The 17,852-nt window shown below is 41.1% G+C and overlaps 1 protein-coding gene across 3 annotated transcripts in view; it reads right to left on the bottom strand.

The window, feature by feature from the left end:
* The window catches only part of DNAH1 (dynein axonemal heavy chain 1), a 254,640-nt gene that overhangs the window by 198,252 nt on the left and 38,536 nt on the right, over window positions 1–17,852 (bottom strand). For all 3 annotated transcript variants that reach the window (XM_070738680.1, XM_070738681.1, XM_070738682.1), the window contains exons 3-7: window positions 16,472–16,544; window positions 12,837–13,011; window positions 5,257–5,413; window positions 4,478–4,610; window positions 1,745–1,906 (exon numbers count right to left, since the gene is read on the bottom strand). In XM_070738680.1, coding sequence (XP_070594781.1) covers window positions 1,745–1,906; window positions 4,478–4,610; window positions 5,257–5,413; window positions 12,837–13,011; window positions 16,472–16,544 — 700 coding nt within the window. The remainder of the gene's footprint in view (window positions 1–1,744; window positions 1,907–4,477; window positions 4,611–5,256; window positions 5,414–12,836; window positions 13,012–16,471; window positions 16,545–17,852) is intronic.

Raw genomic sequence — 17,852 nt, 5'->3', positions numbered from 1 at the left:
GGACCCCTTTGGGGGGTTGAACGACCATTTCACACGGGTCGCCTAAGACCATGGGAAAAGACAAATTTCCAATGGTGTTAGCAACTAAAGCTTCTATTCTGGCATCTCGGAACATATTTTTACAATCCAACCAATCAGGCGTTTACAGGGGGGTGTCCCTCTGACCTCTTGCCAATCAGCTTAAAGATCTGTTGGAAGAATTGGTGCTAAACCTATAGTTGGGGGTCACCACAAGATGAGGAACTGTATTAAGGGGTCGTGGCATTAGAAAGTTTGAGAACCACTGAACTAGACCCTGTTCGCCCTCTGCTTCCCTTCCCTTCTGAAAGCAAGTTTAGCAGCAAATAGGAAAATAGGTGTATCTTCCAAGCCTCCAGTGAATAGCAGGGTTCAGATAGATAGGAACCTTCCTCTCTGGTGAACTTCTTGAAGGACAGTAGGGGAGGTGGTTCTCTGGGACAAGGATGACAAAGATGCTGGGGGAGATGTCGGTTTGTCGCCTACAGCAGAATGCACTTAATGTTTGTGGGGAGAGAGTTGTGTACACAGGTATAAATAAAAAAACGGGGAAAAAATAAAGAAATCGACTGCCATGCAAGTTTCAATTCTGTCAGGGGCATCAAGACCTATAGTCAGTTGGGAAGGGGGACAATTTGGAGTGTATATCTACCCCAAGTTTCTGCTCCATGCAACAGCACAGGATATATCTATAGGTGAGGGCTTCTTGTTTGTCAATCCTAGTTTCCTGCCAGATCAAGCTTAGTGGCTGACTGGCACAGAAATGAATGCTGTGCTGTGAAGACATTTCTTTAACAAATAATAAAGTCTATTTATTGGATTTGTACCCTGCCTTTTATTTTTTATTATTTTTAATATATTTATTTTTTATTTTTATTTTTAAGTTTAAGGCAGCATACATGATGTTTCTTCTTCTAATTTCCCTACAGCAATCACAGTTGGTGGGCTAAGTTACAAGAATATGATTGGCCCAAATTACTCGGGTATAATTTTTTAAAATTTTTCTCCACTTTAAGATAAAAGATATGTAAATAACAAAACACGATACCAATATCAAACGAGATACATATGCCAAATTTCCATGTCATTAATGTGCTTTAAGGAGTTTCTTCACCCAAATTACTCAGTGGGTTTCCCTGGCTAAGGAAGGACTAGAACCTAGGTATATTAGTCATTACAGCAAACTGGATCATATCAGTACCAGGACAACAAGGACATGTGGATAAACTCTATGTCAGAGCACAAATCTGATTATATGTTTATGGAGATTCTCAGTCATCCAGGTCATTGTTGTCCCAAAGATGGTACAAGAGGTAACTGGACTTTTCAAGAGGTAACTGGTCTAGCTCTTTTTCTTTGAAGACATTCCACTTCTCATCCAAGATGCATCTGAGCTGAAGAAGAAGAATTCTGGGAAATCTAATTATATATTTATTATCCCGTCCTGTAACTGTAGGTGATGTGGTCAGGGATTGATCACTCCTTATCTCTTAACCTTTTCAAAGGTCTCTGCAAGGGTTATAGAAAGCCAACTGACAATCAAATACACAGCCAGTAATATGCATAAGACTGGAAGGAGAAAGCCATTTTAAGATGTTTAGCTGTTCCCTATAAAAATGATAGAAATTACACTATAACATAGGGCTTTTATCTATTAGATATAGCTAACTGGTACAGAAATTGTCCTTCCTTCCTGCATTCTAGTGATAACTAAATTGAAACCCACCTTCAGCTGTCATTCCTCCATTGAGTATACATTTTCCATTGAGGTCTCGAACAAGGCCCATTTTGTTTGTCTTATGTACCAAGTAGAGTTTTGATTCTTCATCATAATCCAAGACTCCAACATTTATCCACTTATAGATCAGTGTGTGGCTTTTTGGATCTCCTTAGGTGTTAATGACAAACACAGTATTACAATTTCACAATTGCCCTAATTAGAATAGTGGAATTACAAAAATTACATTTCATGCAGCTTCAATTATCACCCCTACTGTTCTTGATCCCAGACTTTTTCAATACTTTAACAGATTTAGGCTTTCCACAAGATCCTGAATGTATTCTTTCAATGGGTAATATACTGATACTTCAATGGTATGTGGGAATCACTTGGGAAACAGGGCAAAGAGATGTAGCCAAGGGAGCAGACACATAAAGGCAGCTGATTTGGCAATAGAAATGTGGACAGAGAAGGGTGAGAGCTGTACTTTCAAATTCGCAAGATTCTGTTAATATAGCATTAAAGTAAAACTAGTTTACCTGGTCCTCTTTCCTGTCTGATCTTGTAAGGTTGACAAATTCAGTGGATGTACTGATTGTTTAAATCAATGGACTGTGAATTTTATTCATTTTATTATGACTTTTTATAAGCTTTTATATTATTTTTTCTTTCTTCTAAATTCATTTTTTACCCTTTTGGTTATTTTTCTGAATTGTTTTAATTGTTTATAAACTACCCAATATGTCTGTATATAGATATACAGATATTTAGATAAAGAAATATATCTAAATGAAAAAAAAATCTTTCAAAATTGCTGAAGACCCATCTTGACAATTCAGTGCTTTGTGAAAAAATAACACAAAAAATCCTATGTTGTGCACTTAGGACAAAGACATAAAAAGCAGCGACTACTTCTTAAATTATAACTTGCACAAAAGGTAGTGGTGTACCAAGCTTCATAGGGAGATACAAGAAAAAATTTGATGCCTTAGACCAGTGATGGTTAACTTTTTCTGGACCAAGTGCCCATTCACTTGTGTGTGAATGTACATGTGCCTGAACCCCCAAAATGAAATGTGCGTGTGGCCCCCAGGCATGCCCCTGCATGCACACATGTGCACATGGCTCTCTCCATGTCCCACTCCCATGAATGTGTGTGTGGTGGAGACCCAAAGACCTGCTGGTCGGCAGGAGGCACGCATGCATGCACAGCTCGTGTGCCATCAGGGAGGGCGGTGCGGGCCACCTCTGGCATGCATGTCATAGGTTTGCCATCACGGCCTTAGACCTACTGACATGAAAGCTCAAAATGTTGAGCATCACAGGCTCAGTTCCCATGAAAATATGCTAAGACCAGATATTCCTGACAAGTTATATATTTTTTAAAAATTGTAAGTATAGGATTTTTTTCTTGCATCAGTCTATATATTCACTGAGAGTGTAATTTGAATATTTTTGGGAGGATGTTTTTATTTAAAGTACCATTTTTATTTATTTTTATTTTTATTTTTATTTTTATTTTTATTTTTATTTTTTTATTTTTTTTATTTTTTTTTATTTATTTTTTTATTTTTATTTTTATTTTTATTTTTATTTTTATTTTTATTTTTATTTTTTTTTATTTATTTATTTATTTATTTATTTTGTCCAATACACAATGAGGGTTTTAGTGGGTATATATATACATAGTAAAATACATGATGAAGGTTATAGAGGAGATACTCATAGTAAAATATATCAATGAAAGAATAGAAGAAGAGATATAGGAATAGAAGAAAGGTATAGGAGATATAGGAGAGCAATAAGACAGTGGACGGAAGGCACTCTAGTACACTTGTACTCGCCCCTTACTGACCTCTTAGGAATCTAGATAGGTCAACAGTGGATAATCTAAGGGTAAAGTGTTGGGGGTTTGCGGATGACACTAAGAAGTCCGGTAATGAATTCCACGCTTCGACAACTCGGTTACTGAAGTCATATTTTTTACAGTCAACTTTGGAGCGGTTAATATTAAGTTTAAATCTGTTGTGTGCTCTTGTTTTGTTGTGGTTGAAGATGAAGTAGTGGCCGACAGGCAGGACGTTGCAGCATATGATCTTGTGGGCAATACTTAGATCTTGTTTAAGGCGTCTTAGTTCTAGTCTTTCTAGGCCCAAGATTGAAAGTCTACTCTCGTAGGGTATTCTGTTTCGAATGGAGGAGTTAAAGGCTCTTCTGGTGAAGTATCTTTGGACATTTTCAAGGGTGTTGATGTCTGAGATGGGATATGGGTTCCAAATGGATGAGCTGTATTTGAGGATGAGCAATGAAAAGTTCCCACTAGTAGAAATGTCTCTTTAAAATGGCTAATCTGGTATTTCCACTAATATTCTTTGTTTTCCAGTTTAAAGAAACTACTTTTTTCACCCTTTTACTATATGTAGCAGCTTTCATTTATGTTTCTATGTTACTCTGTGAAATTATTATTGTAATTTTTTATGCTAGTTCCAAGCTTTATTTTTTTATGTTTTATTTAATGTTATTATATTATGTCTTACTACTTTGTTAAACTACCCTGGAAATATTAAAGCCATGGAATATAAATCAGATAAATAAATACATTTATTTAAACTAAAAAAAAACCATATTTCCCTCCCAATTAGTTTTCAAAATATAAAACCTGGTGGAAATAAAAGTTATCTCATACGTTTTTTAAAAAAATCATTGTTATAACTCAATTCTGTAGCATCTATACTTTACCATGTCCAAGTTCATCATCAGTAGGTAGAAGTGTTTTTCCTGGAATTGGTTTCCGATCTGGAGATTCAGGCTCTACCCCCAATGCTAGCCACTCTTCTGGGGTCCGGCAATCATATTCTTCATCATCAAAAATCTATATAAATAAGAAGCTATACTCATGGAGAAAACTTATATGGCTGCTAACAATTGACACTGACTTGATGGCACACAATCATAATCAAGAAATTGCATAATACTTTTTCAAAAACAACCTGGGCTGTGTGAAATGTCCTGTTAACTCTGGAATGCAGTCACTATTCTGAGGTGGTTTTTAAATACATCATATTTTGTAGAACCAGATTCCCAAGCATCAAACTTTTTCCCCAGGAGTAGGTTCCAGATTCTGCTACTGCTGGTTCACTAAAGGATATGCCATGCGGGCATGCGGGCATTGCGTGTGTGCAGTACTAAAAAAGAAAGCTTTTGCACAAGAAGCAAAAAACCAAGATGGCGGTGCCATAAAACCAGCTTGGGTGCGTGGTAATCCTGAGCCGCTGCTGATTTCAGTGACCCAGGCTCCAAAGTTACTATCATTCCATAGAACCAATCCGAACCGGTAGGAACCCACCTCTGTTTTTCCCCATGAAAGATATACACCTACTATCAAACACTGATTATTTCAATTTCCATTCCCCACTCAAACCATCTCTTTGAATTGAATCTCTTCAATTCTAGACATATTGGAGAGCAGAAAACTCTTTGATAAATATTTATTATAGGCTTGGGAACCCGCATCTTACCTGTAATGGTAGATATATGGGGAAAAGAGGATCTTTGTTTTGTTCAATTGTTGGTAAATTATCAGGGTCTTGGTGTCTTGGCATCAGCTCATTAGAATCTATTCCTGCGTTTTCTAAAAGTTTTGCGATATCTAAGCTGAGATATAATCGTCTTTTCCTAATTAAACAGTAAGAAGAAATGGTACATATTTAAACAAGTCCTTTATTAGCTAATGATAGCGCTACTAAAGATGCAATCAACTTATATTTGGAAAGCCTCAATAGTAAAATGCTGCTAAAGATTTTCTAACTGATTTTTAACATGCTTACACTATTATCTTGAAGAATATCCCAAATTAATGTACATCCATCAGTAGATTATTGTTTATTCAAAGAATGCTTCTATGTAAGAATAAACAAAGAGCTATGCTAGATTAGACCACCTTGTCCAAATGCTTTTCTCAAAGTAGCCAGATACAAACACAAGAAAAAGTCAGAAATAAGCCATGAAAGCAAGTACTTTTTATTGTGTTTCTGAAAGCAAGTTCCCTGAGACTGGGAAAAGTTCCAATAATGGAACTAAAATATAGCTATTGTGATAAGCGGTCACTGACAGCCTTAATTCTCCATCACACTTTAGTGTATAACCCAATTTTATGCAGAATAACCGATACCTAAATCCAATCTAATCCTACAATAACGGTGGGGGAAACTCTGATCCACCAGGTTTACTCTATTTAGAATACCACCCCCTATCACTGGGCAAAGGGAGGCTGAGTCTCAAGGTTCCTATAGTCTTGTCAGGTTAATGAAAGCTGCTCCATTAGAGGCCAATGCCTTTTTGCTGCTACTCATTTGTTTCCATGGTAATAAAAGGGGACTGTGACTTAAATATCCCATGTCTGCAATCTCTTTCCTGCTCTGCTGAACAGCAGCAAAGAAAGAGCCAATTTGACTGGCAAATCAACTACAGAGGTTGGCAAAGTGTAATGCTGTTTCTGCTTTGCCAGGCTAGTCCATTTTCTGTGTGTGAGAGAGAGTGTGTGTGAGTGTGAGAGAGCTACACCCACCATTGCAACCATTCTTGGAGGGTTGATCACCAGATAATGTGGTTGCACAAATTGAAAAGGCTGAATAATGACCCTCTCTCCCTCAATGTTATATTTCTTACTACCCATACTCATCCTCTTCTTACCTGGAAACTTTCACTATAGGAATCTAGTGCATAGGAGGACAAATTAATAGCACAGAGAACCTTGTCAGCCTCTTCAGGATCCACACCCAAAAGCTATCACATATAACCTCACTAAACAAGGCCTCTTCCTCTCAATTGCACCCTCTTGACTGACATTCAATTCTGAGCATAACCATGCCAACCAAATGGTTGCCAAATAAAAGGAGTTTTTATGCATATGCTCTGGGAATGTGTTGAAGTTCAAAAATTTTGGAAGGAAGTACGGAATGAAATAAATAATATGCTAAACATTAATTGGATAATTACAAAAGAATTAGCAATACTAGTTAAATATGGGGAATTACGAGAATTTAAAGAAATAACAGAACCGTTGTACCTACCTGAACGGTCTTCTCAGTGCACTGGAAGGAGAGTCCAACATGGGTTATTCTCAATCCTATTGGTCGAGACTGAGTTTAAAATTAACATATTATTAGGCACCGCCCCTTGCCTGCCCCCAGTGAGCTCAGTTTTAAAAACGAAAGGTAATATAATCCAACACAATTTTATTGAACCAAAATATATATATATATATAACATTAACCAAAACAACCGAACCCAGCTTCCCTGAAACAATCCAATGCTGGGTGGGTTTGGACTCTCCTTCCAGTGCACTGAGAAGACCGTTCAGGTAGGTACAACGGTTCTTCTCCATTGTATCTGGAAGGAGAGTCCAACATGGGATATACCCAAGTTCCAATTTAAACGGGAGGGAGATTGTTAAGTCAGGGCAGCTGGAGAGGAAAACACCCTCTGTAATACCCTTCTCCCAAAAGATGCCTCAGCTGAAGCATAGGCATCCAATCTGTAATGTCTAGTGAACGTAGAAGGTGTCGTCCAAGTTGCAGCCCGGCATATGTCCTCGATTGAGGCTTGAGTTCTCCAAGCTGCTGACGTGGCTGCACTGCGAGTGGAGTGCGCCGTGACCCCTTGAGGGGGATTCTGAGCTCTAGCCTTATACGCCTCCCCTATGCAGTCCCGGATCCATCGACTGATTGAATTGGGAGAAACGCCCAGGCCCATTTTTGGTTCTGTAAAAGAAATAAACAACGACTCAGACTTCCTAAAGGACTCGGTTCTTCTAATGTAGATTTTAACCGCTCGTCTAACATCTAGTTTGTGCCACCTAAGTTCTGTAGGGTGGCTCCCATGCGAGCAAAAGTCTGGCAAGATCAGCTCTTGTTTCCTGTGGAATAACGAGTTGACCTTAGGAAGAAAGGTCGGGTCCAAACGTAGGACCACCCGGTCCGGATAAAAGATACAAAGGTTTGGTCTGATGGATAACGCAGACAAATCCGATACACGTCTGGCTGATGTGATAGCCACTAGAAAGGCCGTCTTGATGGAAAGAAATTTGAACTGAATGGATCTCAAAGGCTCAAAGGGTGGACCAGTCAGAGCCTTCAACACCAGGGATAAGTCCCACGTTGGAAATCTATGCAGTGGCGGAGGGTGTTTGTTCATAGCACCTCTGAGAAAGTCCCGTATCCAAGGGTGAATTGCCAAAGATCGGTATTCTGGTAACCGAATAACGGTTGCCAATGCCGCCACCTGCCTCCTAAGGGTGTTTGGAGTTAGTCCTTTTTCGAGCCCAATTGCAAAAATTCTAGTACAGTAATTATTTGAGCCATTTCCGGTTCCATATCTTTTCCGTTGCAGAACTTACAAAAGGCCGACCACGTTGCCTGGTAAATCCTGGACGTGGATGGCCGGCAGGCAGTCTGCATTGTGGCAATGATACTGTCCGGTAAACATTGCTCCCTCAGTTTGTTCCTTTCAAATGCCAAACGGCTAATTGAAACCATTGCGGGTCTGGGTGATAGACTGACCCTTGACTGAGTGAGATTATCTTGTCCGGGATCCTCCAAGGTGGGGAGATCGACAGAGCTACCAAGTCCGAGAACCACGGGCGGCGTGGCCAATGTGGTGCAACAAGCAACACTTCCGCTTCCTCCAGTAGAATTTTGTCTATCACTCTCTGAATCAAATTCGTTGGAGGGAAGGCGTATAAGAGGCCGCGTGGCCAGCTCGACCTCAGGGCGTTGACTTTCTCCGCCGTGGGCGAGTGGAACCGAGAATAGAACCTGGGGAGCTGCGCATTGATGTGAGACGCGAACAAGTCCACCAACGGTGTCCCGAATTGAAGTGTGATCCTGTGGAACAACTGTGGATCCAGTCTCCACTCCGTGGGGTCTAAGGTGGTTCTGCTTAGCCAATCGGCCTGGATGTTCTTGACACCTGCTATGTGTTCCGCCGATAGAGAGGCCAAATTGACTTCGGCCCAGTTGAAGAGGGCCATGGTCTCTCTCATGAGGCGCAGTGACCTCGTGCCTCCCTGATGGTTGAGGTAAGCTTTTGTTGCCACGTTGTCCGTTAGTACTAACACGTGTCTCCCCTGAACCAAAGTCACAAAGTGTTGGAGTGCCAAGAACACCGCCCTGAGCTCCAGGAGGTTGATGTTCACAGGGTTGAGGTCCTCCTTGGTCCAAAGTCCTTGTGCCACTTGGAGGCCGATGTGTGCGCCCCAACCCGACAAACTGGCGTCTGTAGTCATGACGATCTGATCGTGAGTCTGGAAGGAACAACCCTGGAACAGGGCTGGTGATGTCCACCAGACCAAAGAGGTTTTGACCCTTTGTGGGAGCCTGATTTGTTTGTTTGACTGACTCAGTTTTGCCTTCTGGGCCGGAAGCAGAAACCCTTGTAATGGGCGGATGTGATGCCTGGCCCACGGCACAATCCCTATACACGAGACCATGGTCCCCAGTACCTTGGACAATAGGGCTAGGGAGACTGTCTGTTGCCTCTGGATGGAGGTTATCAAGGCTATGATGTTGTCCTGCCGGTGAAAGTGACACGATGCTCGTAGTTGTGTCTATTACTGACCCCAGATGCAGCAGCCTTGTAGATGGGGTCAATTGGCTCTTGGGAATATTGATTGTAAAGCCGTGTTCTTCCAGAACTTTCATTGTAAGATGGATGTCTTGATGCGCCCCTGCCTGGGACTTGGACAAAATTATTATATCGTCCAAGTATGCCATCAGGCGGACGGACTGCGCGCGCAGATGCGCTGTAAGCACATCCAGCAGCTTCGTGAAGGTTCGAGGGGCCGAATGGCATGGCCCTGTACTGATAATGTGTCCCCTCTACACAGAATCGTAGATACTTGCGATGTGGTGGAAAGATCGGCACATGCAGATAAGCCTCCTTCAGGTCTAAAGAGGTAAGGAAGTCCTGAGGGCGCACTGCCGCTAGGATAGTATGCAGAGTGTGCATCCTGAATCTCCGGTAAAGAATGTATAGATTCAACTGTTTCAGATTCAGAATTAAGCGACACCCCCCCCCCCCCCGATGCCTTGGGGACTATGAACACCACAGAGTAAAATCCCGTGCCCTCTGCGTGTTTGGGCACGGGCTCTATGGCCTGGATCTCCAGGAGGTGGCTTATTTCTTGGTGTAGTTCCTTCCATTTGATAGGGTTCCGGGGTCTTGGACAGTGCAGGAATCGGTTGGGCGGGGGCTGAACGAACTCCAACCGCAGTCCTTGTGTTACTGTAGATAGTGCCCATCTGTCTGAGGATGTGGCACGCCAGGAGGTACTGTAAAGGTGGAGTTTCCCTCCTACTGGCTGTGTCATGGTAAAGTTCTGTTGAGTCCCTTGCTGTGCCCCAACTGCTATGCCCTGGGAGTAGGCATTAGTAATCAACTCCTGAAGGGCTGGTGACATATCACGCCATGTATCTGACTGAGCCCTGAGTCCCGCAGCTGTAGGGGTGAAGGTAGCAGTTGGAGCAGCCTTGGGTTGGGGGGAACATCCCCACACTGGTCTCTCTTGGGCTGCTGAACCTGGTCTACTTCTGGGAGTATGTAACAAAGGTAGCATATGTTCAGGAGACCAAACTTTCTCAGCTCTTGTCTCCCCAGGAATCTCAAGAGCTATAGGCCCAGCAGGACGGTCTAGACCTGTTCCCGAATGGGGTGAAGGGACCGCATAAATGACAGCCTCTAGCTTTTGCTCTAGGGCTTGAATTCGCCTCTCGGCCTCCTTGAGGGCTGAGGAAGACGAGCCTTGTGATGACTTGGCTTTCGTCTTTCCCTTATCTTTGGGCTTGACAGCGGGGGTAGAAGGGGCCGCCTGCTCTCCACTGACATTTGCTTCCATGCTACTCACAGTTGAGAACAATTTGCCAACGAGAACAGAGAGAAGCACCGACTACCGTCTCCAGCAACGCACTAAATGGCTCCTGTGGCTGTCAAGGGCAGTGTTTGCGTTGCCCCGCCCTTCCGCTCCCCTTCGCACCCTTTTTCTATGCTGATAAGCAATAGGGGGGAGGGGAAGAGCGCTTCCCGCCAACCGCCAAAATGGCGGGTGCGGGGCATAACGGTTTCCAATAGCAGCCAACATGTAAGCCTCTTATTGAGAGGTGGCCGCTGCCCATTTGGGGAACGCCGGCGGCAGTGATCTCCGGCGGTTTCGTAATCCTCCGCCAATAACCAAAGGGTGACAACTTTCCCCTTGTCATCTCGCCGTCGGCGCGGCCGACCGCCAAACATATGGGAGGCTTCCCTCAAAGCCAAGCGGCTGCGGCAGCTGTCAGCGGCTCGTAGCCGGCCGCCGACCATATGGGATGTTTGCTTCACTTTCCCTTTCCGACGCGGCTGCGGCGTGGCTCCCCAGCGGCTCGCGGACGGCCGCCGATCATATGGGAGGCTTCCCACTCTCCCTGAGCTTTGACGCGCCGCGGCGTCTCCCCCGCGGCTTGTAGTCGGCCGCCGCACATATGGGGGAGAAGAATGCAGGCTTCGCTGCCGCCTCGAGGGAAATCCGTCTTCGGGGGATTCCGAATCCCCAAGCCTCCCAGTGGGGAGGCTGGACCCCCCCACCTTCGGCTCACAGCCGGGTTTGGCCACGGAGTCCAGTGACCCCAGGCTGGCCCCCTTGTGGAGACGGTACCCTCTGAGGGAAGAGGTCCCGTGGGGGAAACTCGATGGGGTTGCTGCCCGCGGAGGGCAGGAACCCCTCCAGGTCTTCTATCTTCTGCAGCATTTGAAAGACAGTAAGAAAGAAAAGAAAAAACAGATTAGACAACTTTTAAAATCAATTTATTTTCATTAGCTCAAACTCATACGTCTCTTTACATGGACTGAGTTTTTAAAAATTAGCTCACTGGGGGCAGGCAAGGGGCGGTGCCTAATAATATGTTAATTTTAAACTCAGTCTCGACCAATAGGATTGAGAATAACCCATGTTGGACTCTCCTTCCAGATGCAATGGAGAAACAGCAGCTTTGGAAAGAGCTCAAGAAGTAGTGGTATTAGGGTGGAAAGATAGCAAAATGGACAATCCAGAATTGGTACTGGTACGTGGTGGACCACATCCACTTCGAAATTATGGAAATAAGATTAAATAACTTTGATGAAAATAAACTGGAGAAGCTGATGGCACGATGGAATAAGGTGAAAAATTATATCTTAAGTAGAATTTATGATGACAATGTGAAAAATAAATTCCAATCGCTTTTTGTATGTAAAGAAATGTAAACCGGAGCTAAGGAAGAAATTGAAACTTATTGTAAATAATATAACCCCCTAAAGGGTGATGGGGTTTTAATTGGTGTTGGGCACATCTTTTTTAATGTATTTTTTGTTTGTTGTTAATTTAGTAAATAAACCAATAAATTTTTTTTTAAAAAACAAAGAAAAACAATTCTGAGCATGAATTATTTTATCCTCTACATGCTTTATACATTCCTTTCAATTTCTCAACAGATGATCTCCCAGCTCCATTTTCCTTTGTGTGTGTGTGAGCGAGGGGGGGGGGGGAAGGGAGGGAGGGAGAGAAGGAGGGAGAGAGGCTCACTTTAAATAATTGAACTGAGAAGTATGCATGTTTCACTGTTCTTAACACCACAACATATGCTTGAACATGAGCTCTTATCCACGTTTGGTTGCATTCATTTAATGCTAGCATTGCTTTAAGTATCTCTTAAGCTGTTTCATTTCCTGGTCTTCCTCAGAAAACCAAGGAATTCCCTTGAAATTATTATCACTTAGGAGCAGTTATATCAAGCTTTGCAAGCGACTCCTTATTTCAGAGATCAGCCAGGCACACAGCAAAATTGCCCACTAAGGTTTCAGAAAACTCTGCAAAAGCTCTTTGGTAATCTATAAGATCTATTAAGTGCCCGAGGCGAATGCAATAGGCCTTCTTCCCCCAAGTTTGTAATAACAATAATTGTATTTTATGATTGCTTTTATTGTATGCTGTCCAAATGCATTGTAGAGCCGGATGATCTTACACATTTCTGAAATAAATAAAGTAAAATAAACTCCAGAGGATGATTGACTGAACTCAAGATGAAAATACCTCTCAATTGCAATCTTTCGAGGGCATTGTCCTGGAAGCACTTCAAATGGAATTTGAACCTTGGGTTTATATGCTTGCAGTGGAAAATCTGACTCTTGGATAATTTGTGTAGTTGGTCCAATTTGCTGATTATTCAATATAAGTCCAATATTTTCGGGTGTATCAAATGTTGAGGCTGACAAAAAACAAAATTCAGAAAAAAACATCACAAATTAAATGTTTCTTGATTTAATTACCGTATACACTCTTCTATGCTGAGGTGCTGAAAACATATGAATAAAAACTGAGAAACTGCTTCATCCAATATCAATATTACTTACATTTTCTTTAGCTAGTAAAAGTGAATGGGGTGCACAGCAGGGGTGGGTTGCAACTTCACTACTGGTTTACTTCTTCCTGCACCATGTGGCTGCGTGTGCATTGCGTAGAAGCAAAAATCAGTTTCTGCGCATGCACAGAAATAAAAACCAGCATGCATAGAAGCCAAAAACCAGCTTCTGTGCATGTGCAGAAGCCAAAAACAAGATGACAGTGTCAAAGTTGCCGCCATTAGAACTGGTTCAGGGGCGTGGCCAGTTGGCGATTGTTCCTAGTTCGGCCAGCAGGGGGAAATTCCTGCTACTGGTTCTATAGAACTGGTCCGAACTGGCAGTAATCCACCTCCGGTGCATAGGTGTAGGATGATATAAACAAAAATTCCAACTGAACCCGAAGTTTCCCTGGATAACTTTATTGGGACAATCATTCTCATCCTAATTTAGATCCTAACACTAGTTTTGATCCTACATTTCTTGTAATAAATTCCATAAAATGAAGTTCCTGAACAATCTGGAGTGGGGGGGTGTTGAAATTCAAGGCAGAATAAGAATATAGAAAACAATTGACTTATATTACTCAAATTCCTTATAGCTAAATATATATTTTCCTTAAATAATCTTTAAGGTTCATTTTTATCACAGATTTAATAGAGGTCCAGCTCATATATGTATGTTTCATCTAATCACAATGGTTCTGGTAGCATATAAATCACACTTGTCAAACCTCATAATTTGGAGAAATTGTCACCCACAGCTACTGTCTAGTATCCATTAATCCCTTACATCAGAAAACATTATCAAGTTTTGATCTCATTAGCATCTTCTCCATGGGTTAGCCAGACAGCAGTAGGTTTGGTTTGGGAATGGGAACCAATGAGTTAAAAAGAGGCATGTTTTGTGGCTGCCAGGACAATGCCAATGACTTTGTACAGAAAACCTTGCTTTTTCAGCTGCTCTCAGTCTCCAACTATTTTTGAACGGGTCCAAAGACGGGCTACAAGAATGGTGGAAGGTCTTAAGTATAAAACGTATCAGGAAAGACTTAATGAACTCAATCTGTATAGTCTGGAAGACAGAAGGAAAAGGGGGGACATGATCGAAACATTTAAATATGTTAAAGGGTTAAATAAGGTTCAGGAGGGAAGTGTTTTTAATAGGAAAGTGAACACAAGAACAAGGGGACACAATCTGAAGTTAGTTGGGGGAAAGATCAAAGGCAACATAAGAAAATATTATTTTACTGAAAGAGTAGTAGATCCTTGGAACAAACTTCCAGCAGACGTGGTTGGTAGATCCACAGTAACCGAATTTAAACATGCCTGGGATAAACATATATCCATTGTAAGATAAAATACAGGAAATAGTGTAAGGGCAGACTAGATGGACCATGAGGTCTTTTTCTGCCGTCAGTCTTCTATTTTCTAGAAGTACTGAGTAACTGGAGCTATAGAATTGCCCCATTGTCAAGCAGGTTATATTGGTACAACAGTGCTGACTAAGAGTTGTTTAATCCCAAGAAATCCTGGCTAGCTTTTTGATTTACTCTTGGGCCATAGCATTTTGATTCGTGATTAAAAGTAATGTCAAAGTACCATAATTTCTTATTCTCCATGTCACATTTTAAACAACATATCTATAGTTTGTTCCAATTGCCCAGGTGTTTGTGATCACTTGACGCTGAGTAATCCTTTGCATTGAAACAACATGTATTATTTGTTCCTTTAAAAAAAACAACTGTTGTAAGTTAAAAATGGTTGGAAATGGAAGAAAACTGTTAGGATAAGGAGATTTTCTAGAATCTATTCATTGGTCTTGTAGAAAACATGTGTCTTCTGGCACAAATCAGCAAAGGAGTGAGACAAGGCAGTGTAATCGCACATTATATATTCAACCTAGATGCTGAATATACATTGAGGGAAGTTGGATTACAAGATGAGCATCATTTAAAACTGAAGGGGAAAAATCAATAATCTACAGTACACTAGGCTGATTATGCTATTTTGATAGCAGAAAATAAAAATGTTCTGGAAGCTGTAGTAATGAAAGTCAAGGAGCACAGTGCAAAAAGGACTAATGTTAAATATAAAGAAGATCAAGTCAGTAATAACAGATACAGCAACCAGCCTTAGAGTGAGATAATGAAGATCAATTACAGAAGTGGCGAATAGCCTTTTAGGATCAATATTAATACTAAAGGAAATAGTAAAGGAAATACCACAGGCTAGCACTTGATAAGCTAACAATACACCCTTGAAATAAAAAATCAGATGCCATGCTGTGTCTATACCTCTGAAGATTAAAATCATGCTGGCATTGATTTTCCTTGCAACACTCTATGAAACTGAATGTTGGACTTTGAACGAGAAGGATTTTTTTTTTTTTATTAAACCAATACATATGGCCACTCATCTACCAAACAGAAAAACTATTGGTGATTTTGAACTTTGGTGTTGGAGAAGACTCAAGAAACAAATAGATTACACAAGAAACCAGGCTCAAATTATCATATTTTGAACACGTTATGCAAACCTAGCTCTTTGGAGAAGTCTGCTGGGAAAGGTGGAGGGAAAGAGAGGAAGAGCACAACCAGCAGCAAGGTGGATTAATTCAATTACAATGGTAAGGAGTACATTATTGGAAGATCTGAAGGGTCAATTTGGAGATATTAAAGCAGGAGAAAATCTATTATTGTGGTCACTAAGAGTTGAAACCAATTTCTTGGCACATAATTAATCAATAAACTTTTGTTTCCTGGTTAGTTTATGTTCGGCATTTGTTTAGTTAACTCCTCCACTGACAGAGTGAACTAGAACTGAAAAGCATTCACAGGCCTGCTCATTTTGCATAAAGAGTTAGAGATTTGTGAAATTATGGCTGTTTTGAGATTGCCTTGGTGTTTATTTATCGCTATTCAAAATGTCACTTTTCCAATGTTTCATACACTGTATTTTAAAATATTGTTCTTATGCAGAAGTGCAGTTGCATTTACATATTGTATATGCCATCTCTCATATCTCCAAACCAAAACCAAACATTTGTTCAAGGAGTTTGAACAAACCAATTGGAGATTTGTTTTCTTGATATTCATTTCTTTATTCACTGCTATTTTACAGAAACAGTGTGTGCCACATATACTTGCTTATAAATCTACATTTTTTTGGTTTGTTTTTATTCTACTCAGGTGCTCTGTTGATTTTGACACTATATGATCAACTCTCATTCTTCACTGTTTTCACTGCTGGATTCCAGGAGCTCAACTTTTCTCCCCTATTGCTTAGTAAGAAAGGTAATGATAATATCCCTTTACTGTATGTTTACCTTCTGGTGTGTGCTCCTCAAGCTCTGATTGCTGCAGTAAATCCTGGTGCACATTGGGACCAACGCACGTATCCTGAAATTAAATAAAAGAAAAATGTCAAGAAGACACAAGGTTAAGAATTCTTTATGTACAAAATATAGAGAAGAAGATACTGAAATCTCCAATTCAGTTGACATGCAATTTCCTAAGATTCTCAACAACTACATGAGCAGACCTCTAGACATACAATGAAAATTTTCTAACTATCATCCCTTTTCTTATGGCATCACATTATTATCAGTGTCCTTATGCACTTATCATGAGCATTGTATCACTCTGTGAGTCATACAATAAATAGAAAATTACCAAATAAATAGTTTAAAAAGATAAAACAAAAGACTGTGATTGAAGAAGAAAATATTCTCAGAACAAGAGAAGTTCCCACCCAAAAAAGACAAAGTGCTAAGCCTCCGCTGGATACCTGCCAGGAGTCTTTTAAGAAAAGCAGCAAGTGGAATTGCTCAACTGTGATGGAACACTTATTGAAATTGTAGCATTTTGGAGCCATCATAAAGGACCAGGTTCTATGCGCAATAGGTATTCTTACTTACTGAGGGTAGGACAAGAAGCAATGGGTGGAAGCTGAACAAGGAGAGAAGCAACTTAGAACTCAGGATTTCAGGACAGTTAGCACAATTAATCAGTGGAACAGCTTGCCTCCAGAAGTTGTGAATGCTCCAACACTGGAAGTTTTTAAGAAGATGTTGGATAACCACCTGTCTGAAGTAGTGTAGGGTTTCCTGCCTAAGCAGGGGGTTGGACTAGAAGACCTCCAAGGTCCCTTCCAACTGTGTTGTTGTTGTTAATCAGTGGAACAACTTACCTCCAGAAATTTGAATGGTCCCACAATAGAGGTTTTTAAGAAGATGTTGGATAACCATTTGTCTGAGGGTAGTGTAGGGTTTCCTGCCTAAGCAGGGGGTTGGACTAGAAAACCTTCAAGGTCCCTTCCAACTCCTATTCTGTTCTGCTCAGTTCAGTTCAGTTCTGCTGGAATTCAAATCCAACAAGGCAAACTAGACTTTAAGTTGAGTAAGCCTGGCAAAGAAAGTAAGTATTACTAGTACCAGAATAGGCCTACCAGATCCCTCTCTGAGGGTTTACCGTAAGTCAAATAGATACTCATGGATGCATGAATGTATGGATGAGTGGATGTTTTAGTTCAGAAAATAATCACTTCTGAACCTGTTTGTTTCTATGTGAACTGAGTTTTTGGATAAACATATAAGAAACATCATATGTACACACCCCAGTATGACGCATACAAACATATTTCCCCATATATACAATGCAGAGGTGGGTTCCTGCCAGTTCGGATCAGTTTTTTGGAATCAGTAGTAA

Source organism: Erythrolamprus reginae, chromosome 2 (genome assembly GCF_031021105.1).
Source record: "Erythrolamprus reginae isolate rEryReg1 chromosome 2, rEryReg1.hap1, whole genome shotgun sequence".
In the NCBI taxonomy this organism is placed as follows: domain Eukaryota; kingdom Metazoa; phylum Chordata; class Lepidosauria; order Squamata; family Dipsadidae; genus Erythrolamprus; species Erythrolamprus reginae.
This window is presented reverse-complemented; position numbering and strand designations above follow the sequence as displayed.